Raw genomic sequence first — 21,163 nt, 5'->3', positions numbered from 1 at the left:
AGAGAGCTGGCTGGCATTTTAACAGGAAATTCAGAGAAATTGCTGCAACAGAAACATGCCCACAAACACCAACACAAGGCTCTGCCTTTGGCCAAGCACAAGCACAAAGAGCCCGGCATGAGAGAAAACTCAAGTAAGGTCCTTGTCCTCCGTGCCTTGCTTGACCCACTGCTCTCTGCCAGCCTGAGCCCAAACCCTCCCCAAGACAGAAACCACCAGAGAGAGAAAGCAAAGGAATGGTTTAGCAAGGGAATTACCATTAACAAAGAGGGGGATACTTAAGTCAGATTAAATTGTCACCCTTCTGCATCTATTTTGCAAAGCATATAAAATTCCTTTTATTTGCTTTATAAACAAAGGCTCACAATGACAGCTTGTTCATGTGGAGAAGTATAGGAAAGAACATTTCTATTTTAAACTTTTAGTGCCTGAAAAACAGTAGCCACCTGTCTTACAGTGTTCTGCATCTGAATACCATAAAAACACACCACTTTCTTGTTATATATGATTAATACTTTTCTGAGATCCATTTCTCCCAGAATTACAACAGATACAACCCAAGTGATGTGAACGTACAGAATGAAAAATCTTTCATCTGAGGATTTTTTTAAAGTAGCAGCCAAAGGAAAACTGTGAGAAAGCTTTTGTATTTTCAGTCTTGTCCGTTCAGCCCTCATTTAAAACAATATCCAGAGAAGAAAATGACAAACCAGGCTGGTTTGTAACCAATTTTCTGGTCCCTTTGCAGTGACACAAGTCCTCAGCAGCTGCCAGTGCATGACAGAAGCCAAGCCCAGCACTGGAGTTGCACCACTCTTGACTTTCACTTCTCGTGGTTCCAACGGCCACCAAGCACACAGAGATACACACACCCTGCCCTGCAATACTTCCTCCGGGCCTTCCACTGAAAAACCTACAGGTTCAGCAGCCCCCAGCACGTGATTTTTTTTCTCACATCCTCAGAAATGAAGCCCCACCCAGTGTGTGCATCTACATTTCAAAGCAGCAAGAGACACAAATGAGATGAATTTTAAAAGTGCTGGTTCTTTAGAGCAGCTGAAGAAAGAAGGAGGAAGAGGACAGATCACATGTATGAATATAACTGTATTATCTCAGAGTGTACAACTGTTCCCCAAAATTTAGCGACCATTTTACAGCCTATCTATTTGCTGCCTCATTTGTTGCAACTCTGTAGTGCACTTATGTGGAAAGCCAAGCAAAGCCCCAATTTTAAAATAAATATCAAAGGACCAAGTAGGTGAAATACATAGAAAACGAGAGGAAAAGTCAATTTGGAGAATTAAAAGCTAGAAGAGGGGAAAATGGAGGTGTACAACTACCCTTGGGACACACCTGTCACAGCTAAAACCACATCACTTCTGAGACTGGCATCACTCCAGAGCAGAGGGACCACTCCCCACTGCAATGCACAATCTGGAAATGTGAGGATACCTCAAAAACAGCAGAGAGAAGTCCTCATTTTTTTATTTTGCTCAAGAAACCTGACTGTACATGAGAGAATTTAAATGATGCCTGGGAACTGAGCAAACTCACTTGGCAAACCATATGGGCATATGGAATTGAGCAATTTCTATCCACAGAAAAGCTTTTCCACAGCAAGGCATTCAAAGATCAGGTCAAGGCAAACTCAAATTGTGTGGTCTTTGAGAGTCTTTTTTTTTAGTACCACATTTGTGACTCCTCACTTTTTCCAACCCCAGTTCCTGCACTGCCATCTGATCCCACTTACACACTCTCACTCAAGCTTGCAGAAAGGCTACAGAGCTCAATTTATAAAAGCTCAGATTCAAATCATTCCAGACTGCTGGGCATAAGAGAGAATAATGACAAAACATAAACTCTGGGCTTGGCCATCCAAGGTTTATGGAACTGCCATAAACCTCTGCAAAGCCAGAATAAAGTCTGTGCCCCAACGACTTTGCATTCAAAAGTCCAGGAGAAAGGGAAGAGGTAGGAACAGAGATCAGGGAAGGAAGGGCAAGCAGGGAGACAGTGTGAGTCAGCACATATGGCAGCAGTCACAACACAGTGCAGCCTTGCTGATGCCAAGAGGTTTGTGGGCTTCTCAGCAAAGCCACATTTTGGGAAGAAATCACCAGGGTGGCAAAGCGGCAGCTCTCAGCAGGTGATGGGGAGCTTGTGCCCATGAGCCTGCTGCAAACCCAGCACTCAGCTGGATGTAGCAGATGTACGATGGTAAAACCTCAAGGATGAAAAACAGTTGATAAAGCTGGGTATGAGCAGGCCAAAACTACTTTTACACTGGCCAGAAAAAGTTTAAAAACACAAGAAAAATGTCCAGACAGGAATCCTGGCTCTGCTGAAGACACGAAAACACCGAGACACCACAGCTGCACCTGGAACAGGTGAGAGGGATGGACTGTAAAGTGGGCATGCAAACACACAGAGCATCTTGCGAAATGGCAAGGGAGGAAAACCTCACCAGAAGGAGGAGGAGCAGGGGAAGCATGGAGAGGGAAGAGTCTCAGGAGCTGGCCCAAGGTGGTGCAGGGGAGGGTAGAATGGGGCACCTGGGGATGGATCTGTGCAGGGACCACATCATGGGAAGCAAAAATTGTGCAAAGGTTGGGCTGTGTAGCTCAAGAGGCAGGAGGCGGGGGTCAGGGAGGCCAAGGGGTTGGCAGAGAAGGTGTGCACTGCAGACAGGAGAGGAGCCCCATGGGCAAACAGGAAGGGAAGAAGGAATTGGTGAGGAGAAGGGGCCTGCCAGGGAGTGATCAGGTGCTAACACAGCTCAGAGCAAGGCTTTGCACAGCCCTCCACGGGCAGCAGGAAAGCAACCTCTAAACAGCAACACATCATTGCTAAGGGTCTCATTAGACAGAGGGCTGGGTCAGAGTCCACACACTCCCATCTCCATTGAGGAGTTACGTGGCAGTGCGACGCTCCAGCTCTAAATGCAGTGCCAGCAGCACAAGGCTGCTGTGTCCCACTCTTCCCCTGCTCTGCCTGGCATGGAGATGGCTGCACCTCACAGGAGCTCTCAGAGAAATAAAAAGCTAAGTGGTAGGGAAGGGGAGGATGAGTGCACAGTCCTGGCACCCTGCAAGAAAACACTTGCAGTGGAAATGACTCACTCTTTCCATCTGCATGCTCGGAGCAAAACCCAGCCCCCTCTCCTGTGCTTCCCTCCACCCTGCCCAAGTTCTGTGCAAAAGCATTTCACCAACCCACACCTCTCCCCTCCTGCATCAATGGCCCTGGGTTGCACCAGAACCTGGGTTCTGGGTATTTTGTAAGGTGGATGTCTCCTTTTTCAATGTAATGCCCGCTTTTCAATGAAAAAGCAAGTGTCACAGTGCTGTCCCTGAGAGCGACACAGTATTGGTGCGAGACACCAGCTTGGAAAAGGCCTGAACAAACAGTCAAAAAGTTGATGTCAGTGTAGACATGCAAACATTTACCTGTCATTATTAGGCCTGTCAAATAAAACGAATTCAGGCCTTGAAGTATCTTCAAACTGGTTTAGAAATTACAGGAAGCCAGGATAATCAGCATATGACTCTTCATTTTCCCTCCACTTACTCAGAAGTTGGACTGTTGGACTCCACAGTTCACAGTCTTTAGCAGATCCCATTCTGAAGCAGAGTTCTGCAGCCACGAGGGGCAGGAACACTTTTTTTTTCCTGAAAGCCTGAGATTCTTGCATAATCACTTAAGCAAACTGCCCTCAGAAAACAGCTGCATTACAATGAAGCAGTGAGAGTTCACAGCCCAAGTGTGAGTGGCCCAGCCTAGAAGGCAGTGCTGCCACTCCAGCTCACCTGCACTTCACCTTCACACATCACCTCTGAAAATGATGCCTTGAGCAAGTGCAGAGTCAGTAGGAAAAGAACTGGCAAGTGGTAGCTGGGGGCATGACCCATGTCTGGCATGAACACACACTTGAGGTGATCCAGCACTGTTACTGCATAGGGCAGTGCATTAGGACATGCATCTTAGATTCCTTTCAGTATCCTTGTCCCCTGTGCCTGACCTTCCTCAGGATCACCAAGTGCTTCTGTGTGACACTGACAGCTCAGTACACACTGCCATGGAGTCTCCAGTCCCCAGCCACAGCACCTGAAGTCCTGTGAGTCCCTGCCTGCATAGGTACATTCTGGGCCAAATCCAGCCCTTCTCCTCGAGGAGCAGAGGAAGGGATCAGGGTAGTTCTACCTCAGCCAAACTGCACCTGCATCCAGCTGAGCATCTGCTGCAGAACATGAGAGATGTGCAAACACATTACAGCTTTGATTTTCTCCTCCAAAAATAACAGAGCTAATAGAAATTGGCAGAAGGGTACTGGTTTCTATGGGACAGCTGAATTTCTACCAGATAGGACTTCACAAAACATTCTGTAAGCACAGGCATTTTTCCATGCTAAAAAAGGAAAACAGTAATTGCAACAACAATAATACATGTTATTTATTTAGGTTCTTAACTGGGACATCCCAAAGTGCTTTTCAGATGTCACTTGTATTTCATCATTTATTTATGTAGTATCAGTTTTATATTTAGCATCCAGATCCAAAATAGCCAGAACATCTTAAAGCAATTAATGGCACATAAGCAGAACCCCTCCCTTTCCTGTCTGTCTTAAACTCTTGTTTTTCACTTAGGAAACCACTCACACGCAGGGCCGAGCCAACAGTGCAGCCACTGCCCCAGGAGAGCAGGGGAGCACTCCCAGCCCCACTGGGGCATGGACAGAGCCATGACGAGGCCAAGAGACTTGTCCAAGCCTATGGATCAGCACTGGGGAAAAACAGAGCAGGAAGTCCCAGGCCAGTTTTGAGCTGCCTCAGCAATACAGCAAACACCCCAGCAGTTCAGCCAAACCCCCGCCATGTCAGTGGTGGTTTCAGCAGCTCAGGAAGTTGTCTCAGCCTCATCTGTGCTCCATTTTTGGGCTGCAGGCATTGGACACAAGAGCTGCAGGGCTCTAAAGTTAAACTCTATTCTCCCAGCAAATGCAAGAGAGGCTGTGGATGGGCTCTGCAAGGGACGGACTCTTCGAGGCCAGAAGATAAGAGACAAAATGCTGCTGTGAACAGAAGCACCTCAAAGTTTCCCCAAATAAAGACATCCACACAAGTTCCAGCATCATGCAACAGGACAAGGGAGAATTTAGGGCTCCCCAGGCACAGAGAGAAAGGCAGTCTGATGCCAGTGCAACTCTCCTGGAACCCCAATGCGCCATGGAAAGCAGTTTTCTGCTGGAAGCTGGGTTTGCCTTCCTGAACACCAGCTTTGTGGGCATTCAGCCCATCCCAGCCAATACCATCATGTCCCTCCAAGAGATGGAGACTCCCTTTTCCTACCATGACCTTTCTACCTGACCCTGTCACAAATGCAGCTCCTGCCAAGCCTCTCATATTCCTGTGACCCCCCATCCCTTTCTGGCTGGCACAACAGCTCCCTTGAGTCCCTGCTACAGCTAATCCCATGCCCCCAAAGGCTGAACTAAAGAGCCTGTGCTTGGCAGGCTGACAGAGCCCTGGCAGGCATGCAGCCAGATGCATTCTGAGCCATGGCTTCCTCCAGACTGCCAGAACATGTGCCCTGCTCCACACACAGATGCTGCAGTCCAGCCCACATCCCAGGCTCCTGACCACTGGCAAAACACAGTTTTATGTATGGCTGTTACAGTTCTCCAGAGCAACGTACAGCACTCTGACACCACCAGGTCCTACTACTGCACAAGGGAGATGTCGTTTTCCTGGCTTCTCTCATGCAGTGTCCTTGCTCAGGGGACAGAGAGGCTAGGCTGCAGTGGGGATGTCACCCAGCATGAAGCCAGAGACAGGATGAGGCAGTGGGGAACGCTGTGGACCAAAACAGGCAGAGTCTCCTTCCAGACGCAACCACTCCCCAGGAACAGTCCTGTGACAGGAGATATTAATAGGGGAGAGAAGAAACTGTTTTCAGTGAGAGAGAGGGGTGAGAAAGGGGTCAGGAACAAGCAGCCCTGACCCCATTAGAGAAGCAGCAGGAAGCAGGGAAAAACTGTAAAGATAAGTCAGAGCTGTGTTGAAGGAAAAAGGAGCCAGCAAGGGAGAGCTTTGATTTGTTCTTTAAAGGGAATGAAGGAGATGGAAAGAGTTGGTGGCAGGGAAACATATTCCAGCATTTTTAAGATTACAGCAATGGCCACATTGCTACTCTTTTCCTCCTTACACAAAGCGGGAGTGAGGAGGCCAATTAAACAGGGATGCTGAAGCACACATGTACCCCATGTCTGGCTGCTGTTCAGCTGCTCTGTGTGACCGTGACTTGCATTCTCAGGCCACAGAAATGTCAAAAGCTTTGTGCAATTTTGCACCATTAGAGATAATAAATCAGCACACAGAGGGCTAAGTGAAATGATGAAAGAGTCACCCATCTGCATATAGAAAATGATACTACACTATACACTGCAGCACATAGGTCTGGTTCAAATGCTCCTGGTGGTGGGGGAGATACCTGCAAATATCTCCAGATACAAGAACAGGCTGAAACAAAGCCCAGGAGCCATCCTCTCACTGGATTCTGAGTGCACCAAATCCCAGCTGCAGTGGCTGCAGGCACCACGACCAACCATCTGTTTCCAGGCATTTCACTGCACTGACGGTGGCGGGTTGGGGCAGATGCTGTCAATGCAGGGACACCTGCATTTTCATGACATTGCCTTGGCACAGAACAAACCACTCTCAACCTTGCCCAGTGAGTGCTAAAAACCCCAGCTAGCAAAATGTGGTAAGAGATAAATACATCTAAGGGCTGGATGCTTTGTCCTCTTCCTAGAGCTTTCCTGTAACAGGCAGGAGGATGCAAACACTTAAATGATGCCTTGAGAAGGATAAGATTTTATGCCCATCAAAAGCTTGTCATTGCCTCCAAAAACCTCGAGAACCGGACACGTTGGCTGCAGCTCATCCTATAACAGTCATACTTCAGCACACAGGCTGTCATAGGAGAGCAAGGGATTGCTCTATCTCTTAAGGTCTGGGTATCAGTAGGAGATATGCCAGAGATTTGTCCCCACATACCTCCAGAATGTCCTCGGAGCCTTGTTCCTCTCCATCAAGACATGCCCTTCATCCATTCCAAAACTGGTGTGTGCTCAGGCAGGAGCAAACCCAGCCACTTCCTTGGCACATGTTGCCCAGGGCTGTGCCATGGCACTTGGCCAGCACTGGGCTAAATCCAACCCTTCAAGGATTCAGGAGAGCCCCAATTCAGGAAAGCATGCGATTAATTTTAAGAATGTTTTAGAAGTTTTTTTCTTGAATAAGCCCCTATGAACAACATTCTCTCTGCAAACACTTCCACAGGAGTCACCAGGGCCAGCTGAGGTGACCAACTCTGGAGGCACCTGGCCACAGCAGGCAAATCCTGGTTAAACCAACAGCAAAACTCCCACCCACTTACGCAGGGGCAGAATTTCCTCCTATGCCTCATATATGTCTGTTTTTCTACATAAATTGTGCAAACACAGCATGTTGACTACCCCCAGGGGGAACATGCATATATTCTGTCTCTCTTGAGTGCCAAGATTATTACAAATGCTGCATATAAACAGGCTTCAAATTGATCAAAGTGAATTTAGCTAATTAAAAGAGGATTCTATGCAGAAAGCTGATTTCCTCTGCATGAGCATAAATTGAGACACTAATAATAGTTTCAACTGAAAAAAAAAAAACTCACAAAAAGAACAAAATGCCTTTTTGCCTCCAGTCAAAACTTCCTTTGTATCACCATTAAGGAGCTTTATATCTCCTTTTTGTATCTGACTGAAACCGAGCCACCCATAGGAGCCCAGTCCAGCCAGGATCAAATAAAACACATCTCCTGGCACACTGCCCACCCTCTCATGGGGAGCTTTCAGGGAGCACATCTCACAGCACCATGTAATGCAGAGAGCAGACACTTGCTCTGAATGCCTCTGAATGGCAAGGATCCACACAGTTGTTTGTAAGCAGAGGTTCTCCCACACTGCCATTGCTGGCAGATGTGTGCCCCAGAGCTGAGTGCCTGGTGCCTGGGTACCACCAAGCTGTGCCCTGGGGGTACCCAGAGATGCTCCCTGGGCTGGCTGACACAATCTGGGCAAATCCTTTGCACCTGTTCCTTCTCAGATAAGATAATCTGGCTCTGCACCCTTTCTAAAATCTCTATGGCAAATCAGTAAATGTGTCTTCAGTTAATCTGTATAGAAATGATCTAAAGAAAATCAAGAGCAATTGTGCGAGACTTAAAATTGCCACCAGATGACTGGGTTTGGCAGCACCGTGGGAAAATGCATCATCTGTGTTTTGTCAAGTGCTTGCTGCTCTGATCTTGTGTCTCCCACACTTTTAATTTCTCTGTCACGACACAGAGAATGACACCTCTGGAAAACTTGCATGTGGGTTGAGACACAGCTCCCTCTCTTTGAAGGGCCCCAGCACTGCTGAGCACAGCCCAAAGAGACAGGGGAGGCCCAGGGTGTCTCCGCTTTGGCCTCACATCCACCCAAGCAAGTGACCATGTGCAGCTGATTTGGATCCTGAGGCAGAAGGAAGAGCCTTTGCTGTTGTTCTGGCAGTGCCACAAGACCCAGGATCTCATTCACACACACGTGCTCTTAAACTGCTCAACTCTACGATGCTCCACTGCCCTCCATGGGGTGCAGATGGGGTGAAGGAGAGGTGCACAGGCACCTCCATCAGAACAAGGGCTGCACACCTGAGCACACGTGCATCCTGCTGTCAAGTATCTGAGCTTTGCAGCTGCTCAGGTCCCACATCAGCCAGTGCCTCTGAGCAGGGTTCTCCTGCCTTGCTGCTCAACTTTCCCACTATCACTCAGCAACATCAAAGGATGGGAGGAGGGAGATCGCACTGAAGGTCTGAGCCAAAATCACCCATGTCCATCCACCACCAAAGGTCCCTGAATGCTCTCTTTCAGCTCTAGCCCAGATACCTCTCCCAGGTATCAATCAGCACTTCGGCTCTGAAGCTGTACTTCTAACACAGTATTTTACTGTTGGTGCTCCAAGGTTTAAGCTGCAGGTCATCTCTTGGTCAAGAATGGTTTAAGTTATCACACTTGGGCTTTGACTGCTCCTTTCTTTAACCTAATCTTAAAATTTACCTTTATCTTTCAAGTGTGCCATTTATCCCACCTGCCAACAAACACTTCCATTAAATGTCTGTTTATTTAAACAGTGACATTATTTTTCAATAGCCTGCCAAAACTTCATCTCCAGTTGTAATCAGTAGCACACATCAGGGACCATTCAAAGCTGAAATTGATACAACCTGCCCTGCAGCCTCTTGAAGAAAAGTGCACAGAGAGAAGTAGGGTTCCCACAGAGCACGGCTGCCTGTGGCACCCCAGCACTCCCAACACTGCTCTGCAGGGTTGTGCCTGCTTTCAAGGGATTCCTGCTGAACTCTTCCTCCCTGCCAAGATCTCCCCCTACACAGCTTGTCTGTGAATGAGAACGACAGCCGGGATGTTGGGAACAGCAGCAGAGTAAGAGGGAACAAGAGCCCCAAGTAAACTGCACTCCATCCTTCCCCATGCTTCCCACAGGGCCCAAAGTGCCCCCGAGCTCCCCACCACAGCCTATGCTTACTTTCCCTGCTGCAGCTCCAGGTTACAGCCCTGCTTACCCCGACAGGAACAGCACTGACTGCATCCTAGCAGCTGGTCCAAAGGGCAGTGGGTGGACACAGGTACTCCACGACATCTTGGAAAGGGACAACCTCCCCTCACTGCCAACCGCCACCATATCCAGTGCTTCCCTTTCACAAGCACAAAGGAGCAAAGCCCTCCCAAAGTCAACAACATAAATCTTCTCCTTGCACTAGACAGGCATAAATAGAAAAATAGGAACAGAAATAAGATGGCACGGGCTTCACTGCACCTGCAGGACAACAGTTTTGTAACCACACTGTACCAGACCGCGCTCCCTCGGGCTGGACACAGTGCTCCTGGCTGGAGACACATCTCCTTTAAAGCACAAATTGTGGCTCTGTACAAGCTGACCACTTCCATGATGCTAAAAGCTTTCCTCACTGAGATGTTTTCATTTATGAGCATTTCATTCACTGACTACAAACAGCTTCTTATTCCTTGTATCGAGGAGTGCCCCGAATGACCAAAGTGCTGAGCTCAACCAACACACTGAAAGAGACCCATAGTGCCCACTCCTCCTGGGGATGAAGGTGTGTGCTCTGGTACCTGCAGCATTAGCTCTGCTCACCACCCCTTCATCTCCTTCATGCTCACCACCAGAGATACCTGTGCTTTCAGCTACAATTGCCCCAAGGCAAGTAGACAGCCAAGGCCCCTGACAGGATGACCCAGGGAGTATTAAACTATTCACACGCTTTTTATTGACTCAACACCTGCTGTGTTCAAGATGCAGGAAGAGGATGGGATCCTGCCAGGCAAAGGCAATCCAGTGCAACTCCAGTCTGCTTCAGAAAGTCCCAGCTCCTGACATCCTGGGACACAGTGCATCACTTGCTGCCAGCCTGCTCCACCCATTTATCAAACACCAACTCCTATTACCCGTGTACCCACTGCCCACCCCCTGCTTCCCAGGGGCACCGGTGAGCTCAGCACTGCCCCAGGGTGAGGCAGAGCTGGGATCACAGCCTGCTAGCACAGTCCTGATGCTGGGCCCTTCCATCTCCCCCACACTGCCTGTGGCAAGGAAAGGGTAGATTGGATGGGGAGATACTCACACAATGCTCTGCTGCCCAGCACCATCAACTCCAAAACTGAGACTCACCTTGGGAACCGGATCAGAAACTATTACTTCTCAGTCTTGTCCTCACTCCACCACTCCCCACCATCATTTCCCAGGATCCTCTCTGTACCCTCCCAACAACCAGCACACCAGTGCGCAGACATCCCTTCCTCACAAGGATGACAAACTAGTAGACAGAGAGGAGCCAGCTTTTTGCTGGAGCAAACCTCATCCTTAATCACTGAGGAAGGTCAAAATGCCATCTGAGACAGTCCTATAAGCTCATGTCACCCCCTTCCCCATTCCTGGATTACTGCAGTGTCTTATGGCTCTTCCTAGTGATGCAGAAGTGCTGGGATTTATCCATTGCTGCTGAACTGTCAAAAGCAGGAAACCCTGCCAGGACCTAGGGATCAGAAACACCTGCCCTCACCCTTCTCTGGTGCATGACTGCAAACACACAAGGCAGCACAGCAGCTCTGGGGATTTGCCTGCCAGAAAAAGAGAGAAAAGTTGGCAGGAAGTGTGGACAATAAAACCCTAGACAAGATCAGAAGAAGAGTGGCTGCCTGACGGATGCTGGACTCTGACAGCTCCTTGGGGTTCCTGTCAAGGTTTTATCTTCATCTGTAGTCCTACCCATCCCTTCCCTTTTTAAGGGGAGGAACCTGACACAGGCACCACATAACCATTTGCCTGCAGGATACCAAAGCTCTTCTGGTCCTAAATATGCAATTTTATTTTTAAAGAAAAGTTTCATCAGCTTGTACAAAGCCTTTGTTCCTGTGTATTTTTGATGAAAGAGGGAAAGCAAATCACATGGAAGCCCATAAGGATCCCCGAACAACCGCACATAGGACGCAAAAACTAGCACTAGGAAATCAGGCTGGATTATCACCATGGCTTTTTTTCAGGCTTTAAAATCTGTAAATTTACAAGAAAACTCTGTTTTTAAAAGAAATATTCAAACTTCTCAATTTATTTAACAGCACATACCATTCAGTCTAATAGTAGAGAAATAATTGGAGTTATTTGCTGAACTTGTACCTCACTTTCTGCATATTCCATTGACTAACCTTTCTTCCATCAAAGTCAAGGTCAAAGTTGATTACACACCACAGTAATTCAACGAGCACCAGTGAAACACATCCAACAAAGCCCCGGGAAACTGTGAGCTGACCCCGGTATCCTCCCAATGCACAGCACTACCATTTGCACAGCTGTGAGCACAACAAAGGCAACCTGCTGCAGCATCCCACATGCCGGGATGAAACGCATCTGATAACGCACGTGACTTTCACCCCAGATATTTGAGCGCGATTCCCGGGATATATCGGGCTCCCGACTTGCCTGTGCCTCTCACCTTGCCAGGTCGCGCCCTTCAGTCCTGCCCTATCCATGTGCCGGTTCCACACTGTCTGCACCCTGTTACTCCGTTACCTGTTTGCTCAGCGCCCCGCACTCACAGGTTCCCGTTCATTCCTCCTGCCACCACCCCAGCACCAACGCACGCCAGGATGAGGAGCCGCTTCCCTGTGATCTCGGCTCTGAGCGCTCAGAGGGGCGCGGTGGCGGCAGGTGGGCAGGCCGGCGGGATGGCACGGCACAACACACATGGAGGGGATCCCCATCCCCTGCCTTGCCCAGCCCTTCCCAAATTCTGCCCCGCCGCGCCCTGCGCATCCCCCGCTCTGCCCTTTCTCCAGGCCTTCTCCAGCCCCCTCCTCTTCCTCTCTCCGCTCTCGGCGCATCCCCTGCCCAGCGCTGCCGGGCTCCTCCCGCTGCCGCCCATCGCCGAGTGGGACCCGGGAGCGGCCCCTCCCAGGCGCTGCCCGCACTCACCAGGACGAAGGAGCTGCGCACCGCCTCCGAGACGCTCTGCCGCAGCTCGGCCGCCGTGCCCGGCTTGCTGAGCCGCTTCGTGAACTTCCTCACTTCCGACATGGCGACATGATCCGCGCCGAGCCAAACCTGAGCCTCCCTTTTGCTCTTCCTCGCTGCCGCCAGGCGGGTGCGGCCGGGCCGGGGCGGGGCGGGGCGGGCGGAGCCGCGGGGCGGGGCCGGGGGGCGTCCCTGCTCGCCCCGCCCCGCCCGGCCCCGCTTTGTCCCTGCCGCAGGTGCCCCGACCCCCGCCCGGCACACGGAGAGCTCCGGCGCCTCGGCCGGGCACGGCCAGACCATGCCCCGCCGCCACCGCAGGGGATGCTCGCGGTGGGGCTCCGGAGATGCAGCAGCGGTGTGCCCAGCAAGGGGGCACGGCGTGGCGGGGCTCACCCGAGGGCAGCAGCCTCCGACTGAAGGGGCCGGACATTCAGAACATTACCCGACGGAGAACAACGTTATTCAGTGCTGAAGGGGCACGGATCCCCTTAGGCTGGTGATCTCCCTGCTGTACCAGATGTTCCTGTAAGGCTAAACTGGATCCCGGACAAGACCTTTCTATTGAGCATCTCTGTGCTGCATTAAAGTTATTTTTCTCCAGTAAAAGTTATTTTTCACAGTAGCTGGCTGTGTTTTGGATTTGTGCTGGAAACTGTGTTGATAATTAGGGATGTTTTCCTTACCGCTGAGCAGCGTTGACACAGTCAAGGCAAGAGCTTTTCTGTTCCTCACTCCACCCAAAAAGTGCTGGGGGTGCAACCAGGAGCTGGGGGGGACACAGCCAGGATAGCCCACCCCAACTGACTGAAGGGACACCCCACACCATATGGCATCAGATGACTAGTATAAAGCTGGGTCAGAAGAAGGAAGTGGGGACATTCAGAGTGTCTTCCCAAGTCACCATTACTCATGACGGAGCTCTGCTGTCCTGGGGCTGGCTGAACACCTGTCTGCCCTGGGAAGTTGTGAATGAATTCCTTGTTTTGCTTTGTCTGTGTGGGTGACTTTTGCTTTACCTATTAAACTGTCTTTAGTTTTCTCACTTATACCCTTCTGATTCTCCTCCCACATCCCACTGAGGGGAAGGGATGGAACACCTGTGTGCAGCTGAGCTGCCAGGTGGGGTTAATTGAGAAAACATCCAACCTATAGAATTTGCTATAGGAAAGTGCTTTGATTACAGAGGCCATGATCACATTTGCTTGCCCAGCTGCAAAAACAAGAAGTAAGGATATGAAAAGAAGGTTCCTTAGGACTCAATTCCTACTCCTCATTACTTTGTCATTATGCACTTCTTTTAAGGATGGCAATTTTGAAATTGCAGTAGAGAGCCTTTGTTTTGTTCATTAAAGCCTTTTAAATTTTTTTTTACTTATTTTGTGTGTTGTGTCTTCACAGCAAGACATTGAATTGAATAGAGTTGCCATATAGTCATATGCTTGAGAAATTTACACTCATTGTGCCATATGATTGATTAAATACTACCTACAAGGATCTCACTGGAATGATAGGTATGCCATAAGTCACACAACATATAGAGAAATAGTTTTGATTATGAGAGCCAATCTGTAGGGGGTAATGAATACAGCCATTGTGATCCAAACCATTCAAAATGTTATTTGTGACTCCTAAAGCATGCAAGCCAGTTATTGTTCTGCTTTTTAGCAGTTCATTGAAGGGGCAGCAGTCACCATTTAATGTGAAACATTGCTCTGATTTTTTTACACCAGAGGCAAAACAAATCTGAAATTTTATTGTTAACTATCAAATATCTATTACATGTGGGACAGAAAAAGTTGATAAGTTAAAGAACTTGCATTCTCACAAACATGAAGCTTTTCCAAACCTAAGTTAAATGAAAAGTATTGTAATGCACAATTCCAGTAGCAGCCCAGTAAGGTTCACTTCCTTATCCCCACATCTGTGAACCTTCTTGCAGAGATTTTATCAACCACTTCAAATACTCACAGCACAGCTCCAGTGACGCCCCTGCAGTGAACTGGCAAATAAAATTATTAGGTCTCCTTCACCTGGCCACGAAAGGACAGGTAACACAACGATGCTTGTCACAGAGTGAGGGTAGCCCTGTTCATCCTGGCTACTGGGGAGAGCCCCTGGCCCCTGTGGTTCCTCAGAGGGTGCTAGGCACTGCAGGAGAGCCCGCACCAATGACTGGGGTCAACACCTGTGGCAGAGCCACTTCTGCCTTCCATTTGCTACATTAGGAACAGCTCTGAGAACCAGAGTGTTTGTCCAGGGGGAGAGTGCAGTGATGGTCACTTGACAAGAAATAAAACCCTCTCTAAAGCACAAACTCCACTTTTTATCCAGACAGAAACAAAAGGTTCCTACTAAGATTACGAGCCTGGTTCAGTGCCAGTATCCAGAGAGTTGCCCATCAGCATCCCACTGACCTGAGCTCAGCAGCCAGGGAAGACCAGTGAACAGTGAGGTTGTTTTTTGAAGCAAAGCATGAAAAGGAAAATAAAAGCAAAGGGAAGGACACAACACGTGAAAACAACCTGCAGAAAGCTCTGACTCCCTCTAGGGCAGATTAAACATCAGAGTAAGAGTCTCAAGCACAAGAAGTGTTAAGGCAAGACAGCAGCAGCCACAGCACTGCTGTGACAGACAAACCCAGGGCTGCAAGGACTGTAGTTTTCATCTCCTTTTTCACGGGGAAAGAAGGCCAGTAATGGTTTATCAGCATAAGAAAGGCACCCAAGGACACCCAGGGGCATTCTGGAAGTGCTGAGGAGTTGCACTGCCTCAGACAACCAAACTTTCTCCAACTCAATCTGCCACTGGAATCTCACAGACTCAAATGTGCTAACATTTTCACCTCTTGTCTCTTTGTTGAGACTACAGCCTTGAAGTCCCCAATGTCATTTTGCTCCCACACCTGCCTGACTGATCAGAGGGTGAGCAGTAGCAGCAGCAGCTCATAGTACCCAGTAAGGATACACATTGGAAGGTGTAGCCAACCTGGGCAAAACAGCTCGCCTGCCACACCTCCTCCCCAGCTCTGCCGGACAGCACAAACTACGGGAAGAGAAAATTTGCAGAGGACATCATATTAGACTGATAGTGGGATCCTTCCCACTTACCAGTAACACTATAGCACAGAAGATGCACTAAGGAAGAATCTCTTTTGTTTTTTGACAAATATCTGTCAGTGCAGCTGACACTGGCATAAGGTCTAGAACCATATATAGGGGACCCCTGGTCCAGCTCTGCAAACCTCCCAAAGGTGCTGAAGGGTTAATGGCAGGTTTAGGATTTAATTTCTCAAGCCATCCAAGATAAAAGGCACTTAATATTATCAGCCAATAATCCCATTTTTCACTGATTTCACTGGTTATCTGTGGGCCTTTCTATCACCTGCACATGAGCCTGTCCCAGAAAAACACTTACCTATGTGGTAAATTTAAGCACATGATTAACCAAGTACTTTGCTGCATTGGAGAGGATCCTGCATTCCTGCAGGGAATCTGCCAGACTCATTTACCCATATCCAGATGTGCTTTTTTTGCTGAGCAGGAGGAGGATTATGCATGCCATTACATCCTCCATTTCCCAGCTTCAAAATTCCTGTGAGATAGAGCTGTGATGTTTGAATGTATTTCAAGTACTTCAAAATTTAAAAAAAACCCCAAACAAACCAGAAAGTGGCCATAGAATGACATCTGCACACTCACCTCTCTTGATAGCAAAGCCAAGACACAGACTGCCCCAGGTCCACACATGAGGAACTCCTTCAGCAACAATTTTTGTGCAGCTCGTGCCTCCTGCCAAAGCAAGGGACAAATGAAGTACTTGGGTATCTTGATCAGACATCACTCCTCAGCTGCACATGCAGCCAGCCAGCACCACTGGTGTGCTCAGGGGAAATCTGGGAAAATCTCAGGAGATAAAAACACTGTGCAAGGCTAGGTATGGCAAGAGCAGCTGGTCAGACACCGCAGCTATGACTGTGGTGCAACATGCCCTGTCACCCATCGCTAGAGCTGTCAATGGCACTGTCATTAAGCAGTCACTTGTTGGCTTCTCCAGGCCTGTGATGGGAGGATGCTCCAGCAGTGCAGCAGGAAACTGGTCCTTAGGCTGCAAAGGAGTGGCGTTAAAGGGCTGCCCTCTGCTGACTCATCCTGGATGGCACGGGCATAGCTCCTGGGGATGGGAGGAGCGCCAAATCTAAGCACTGCCTTTCCCAGAAGGGCACCCTCTGGGTGAGCATTCAGCTCTGCAGGATCACACGCTGCGGCCCTTCGTGCCAGGGCTGCTGTACTCCTTGCTCACCTCCTTCAGCTCCTGGGTATGGAAGTCACAGCAGCTGCAGGTGCATCCTGGCAGTTCCCACCTTCATGGAAGAGCACACAAGGGTTTGCAGAGACCTTGGGTAAACTCTTCATTGCATGAAGAGTCATTGAAGCAGCACTAAGAGGCACCACCAGTAATGATGAATCCATGTGATATGCCAGGCTGTCCTTATCACAGCCTTAAGGAGACACTATTGACCCAGCAGTCACCAGATTTTTGTATTTTGTATTTAGAAATTCTCCCAAAGCTTACCTCCTGAAAAATAAGGCAACTTCATCATATCTAAGAAAATCAGACCAAGATGCTGCTTCTGAAACACCCAGCATTAACTATTTTCAGATACAGAACTACAAATTAGATTAATAGGAATTCCAGCTGTCTCTAAATCCCCTCTTCATTTTTGATACGTGTCTTTTTTTCTTCTGCCAAAGAGAACTGAGCAGAGATAAAACCTCCTCATTCCATGTATTCTGCATACCCAGACAGTGGCAGGGAGAGAGGTCAAGACGTGGTTGTTGGTGAGGGCCAGCACTGGTCTCACTGTACAAGTGGAGAGCACTGACAGCAACTGCAGAGCTGCTGCCTGCACCAGCACATCATGAACGTGGTTACACACAACAGTGACAGCACTGCCTTGGCGGCCTCACTGCCCCTGCAGGCTCCACCCCTAACCCCAGGGAGAAAGGGCAAGAACAATTTCTGGTAAGTTTGGAACACTTCAAGAGGCAGATGTTTGAATCTGTTCTAGTGTTTTACTACTCTGACAGGAAAAAAAACCCCAATCCAACACTTTTTAAAATGTTTCTTTAAACACAGGAATTTCCTATATCTCATTTGTGTCTATGGCCACTTGTCCTTCCACTGGATACCACCAGTAAGTCTCCAACATTTATCCAGTCAGGAATTTTTACACATGGGCAAGATCCCCCTGAGATGGCTCTTCCCAGGGTAAACAGACCCAGCACTCTCAAGCTCTCCATAACCTGACTAGCCCTTTGCTGGTCTCTCCCCAGCATATCCATATTTCTCCGTGTACTGGGGAGTCCAGCACTGCACAGTGATGATGCCGCCGAGCTGTTGCCCCTCTCTTCTGCACCCTGGAGTACAACTAATCAGATGGGAGTGATGGAAGGAAAGCACAGGGCTCAGTTTAAGCTGTAGACACAGCTGTAGACTGTAGATTGTTGCTGTAGACTATAACACAGCAACGTCCAGCTTATGAGCGCTCCCCTATTTATCTTCCTCTGCTTGAAAGCTTTAAAGATCATTTAGAGTAACTGTCACACACAAGAGCATTATTAACATCTCACACAACTCCCATGAGCAACTCTCTAGCTTGAACAAAGAATACAGCAATTAAGAGGTGGATACACACAGATGCTGGACATCCCCCCTTAGGTCAAAATGCCATTGCTGCCTTGTCTCAGCCCAGTATTTTTCACAACTCTGTGAAAAGGCAGAAGAAAAAACTCCCTGATGTTTGTTTCCTTGTATAGATGTGTGAGGCCAACTGGAAAACAGTGTAAGGGAGGGGGGATCACCATTGCTCACATAAATCTATTTCACAATATGCTCTGCAAAGTCAAGTACTGCACAGGCCAATAAAATAAATCTCTCACCCTTTCAAATCTTCTTACTTTGTTACTGCTCTTAATTATTTGTTATCACACAGCAAAAGGAAGTAGCAGGTTCTTCCATAAAAACAGAGTCTCTTGAAAACCCTAGGCACAAACTGAACTAAGCAAAGCCCAGTAGGTCTAAAAAGACAAAAATGACATTGCGACATTTAGATATGCAAACAGGGGAAGTAAGTGGGAGAAGGATGGAAGACAACCACTTCCTGTGAGGCTGGTCACATACCAGGACAGGTTACCTAGGGAAACTGCAGTGTCCATCCTTGGAGACTGTAAAAGGCCTGTGCAACTTGCTCTGACCTGGGTGAGCAGAGCAGATTGGACTAGAGCTCCACAGGACTCCCTGGACCTTGAGTAATGTGTGATTCTGTAACAAGCTGTTCTGTTAATCACCATAATATAATACCAGCCTTTATTCAGGAGGGTACTAAAGGATAGGTTTAAATTTATGCATGGACCCTACAAAAATCAAAGAGTTACAGTTAGTGGGAGAAAAATCTTCCTGACACTGCTCTAAACATGTGCCCATCACTTACCATGTTAAAGACAAATTTACCCACAGGCTTAAACAAGTACTCGTGTTCCTTTCTGAACAGCCTTTTGTGTGTTGTTCTGTACATAGTACTTGGCTACACTCATTTTTCGTGCTCCATTTACTGAGCATTATAGTCTGAGCAGAATTCCCCACAAAAGCCTGAAGCACTGTCACAAATGCACATACAAGAAAAAATAACCAGTTTCTAACCATGTGAACTGAAAAGCCTCCACTGCATCTTGGCAGGAGACCAATACTATTAGCAAAATATGAAAAATTAGGAAAGCAAAAGTAGCAGCTATAGACATCAGCATAAAGAACATGGATTCATGACTCCAGCAGCACATCCTCAGAACCAGTCAACATTTCCCTGCATCCTTCCAGTTTGTTCCCACTTTCACAGAATGAAGCAATATGCTTATAAGAAGTTCTCAGACATGCAAGGTATCATATAGGAAACTGGAGAAAACACTTAGAACACAGACTCTGATAAAACCCAAAAAATTTGCATTGCTGATATTCCAGCCAGAAGCAGCAGGCAAGTTTGCCTCAAAAGGTAACAGCTTAGCATTCCTTACACTCACAGGTTCACTTTGGATCATTTGAAGAGTGGCCATTTTCCAACATGTGTTCAGCAAATTGCTAATAACAGACAAAAAAAGCATAGTGCCATTCTGTGACTGATGAATTGATTCTGTCATGCCTATGGCTTAACAGTGTTAGCATCATACCAGCCGCAGAGTTCAGCATTGCTTTCAGTTAAAAAAACAAAACCCAGAAGAATCTCACCAACCAAAAGAAACAAAGACACCCCTACCCTTTTTAACTTGAGAAAACATGACTTGTTCAGCATCTAGAAATCAAATTTTAGCATGATTCATCTACTCAATCTGTTGTTTTTGTCCCTCTGCACATGCATGGGGCTTGGTGCCCAGCTCTGAAAGAGACAAAGGTAGCAGAGACACAGCTTTGTTTCCACCCACAGCCAGAACCAGGTGCCAGGAGCCAGCTACAGCATAAATGAGGTGCTGAAGATGTGTGACATTTCAATCAGCTCATTTTATTGATTCTTAGGAACTGACTGGGTTAATTCACATTTCCTGCACCAAGGTTCCTCTGCAACGGCAATTCCTCACTTTGCTTCTTGGGAATGCTCAATCACTTTCTGGAAGCAGAATTTTGATGACATGGATGTCAACCTTTTGTTCTTTAAGAGAATTTGTTAAGCAGGCCCCTGGAAAAAACAGTCCAGAGAGAGGAAACTTCCTGCACAAAGGGAAGTGTTTTATTTCAACAGATTTCCATCCATGCTGTGCTTGTGTTCCAGGAACATCACTGCAGCGCAAGGGCACTCCCTGACGTACAGACAGTGAAGGCACTTGCCTGAACCAAACAGGCTCAGCAGAGAAATTGACATTTACCTGCAACTTAACATTTACCTGCAAGGAGAACTTGGAGGCTCTGGACAAAAGCAGAATGCAGTGCGTAAGGTACCAGAGAAGCCTCCAGACCCAGCAGTGGCCAAGATCAGACAGGACACAGCACCACTCAGACTGCAATAGCACTTAACTGACACAACTTTTGGAAGGAGAGGGAAAGAGGCACTGATTTCTGAACAATTAAAAATGAGCAGAACAGTTCAACTGGTGAAAAAGCATTGAGAATACTAGATCAGCGCAGGGGAACACCAGAACTCTGAGTGCTGAAATTCTAAATATCAAGACAAATGGAAGTCAGTCTTCCTCAAGATCAGCTTTGTTTAGTGCCTGGATAACGAAAGCAATAACCCTCTTTTTTTTTTTTTACGATCACCTAAATCCTTAACAGGTCCAACACAACATCTTAATAGAGTTTCTGGCAGCTAATATGCAAAACTAACAGTTCAACTTATATCTCCAAAGTAGCCATGCTGGAAAAAAACCCAAAACCATTCAGATCATTAAGAGGTTACAGAGACTTTGCATAGAATATGTAAAACAACTGCCAAAATGCAGACCATTCATGTTGCAGAAATCCCTCCCGAAGCCCACTTAGCCCCACATGTAC

At 47.9% G+C, this 21,163-nt stretch overlaps 1 protein-coding gene across 10 annotated transcripts in view; it reads right to left on the bottom strand.

The window, feature by feature from the left end:
* The window catches only part of DOCK11 (dedicator of cytokinesis 11), an 88,110-nt gene extending 68,098 nt beyond the window's left edge, over window positions 1-20,012 (bottom strand). For 9 of the 10 annotated variants that reach the window (XM_039571926.1, XM_039571922.1, XM_039571927.1 and 6 more), the window contains exon 1: window positions 12,590-12,775. In XM_039571926.1, the coding sequence (XP_039427860.1) occupies window positions 12,590-12,691 (102 nt within the window). In that variant the 5' untranslated portion in view covers window positions 12,692-12,775. Of the gene's footprint in view, window positions 1-12,589; window positions 12,776-16,326 lie in introns of those variants that run through there. The other variant, XM_019290857.3, reaches the window with a different exon arrangement.
* Between the last annotated feature and the right edge of the window lie 1,151 nt (window positions 20,013-21,163).

This window comes from Corvus cornix, chromosome 4A, assembly GCF_000738735.6.
Source record: "Corvus cornix cornix isolate S_Up_H32 chromosome 4A, ASM73873v5, whole genome shotgun sequence".
Lineage (NCBI taxonomy): Eukaryota > Metazoa > Chordata > Aves > Passeriformes > Corvidae > Corvus > Corvus cornix.
Note: the sequence above shows the minus strand (reverse complement) of the source record. Positions and strands in the feature narration are given on the sequence as shown.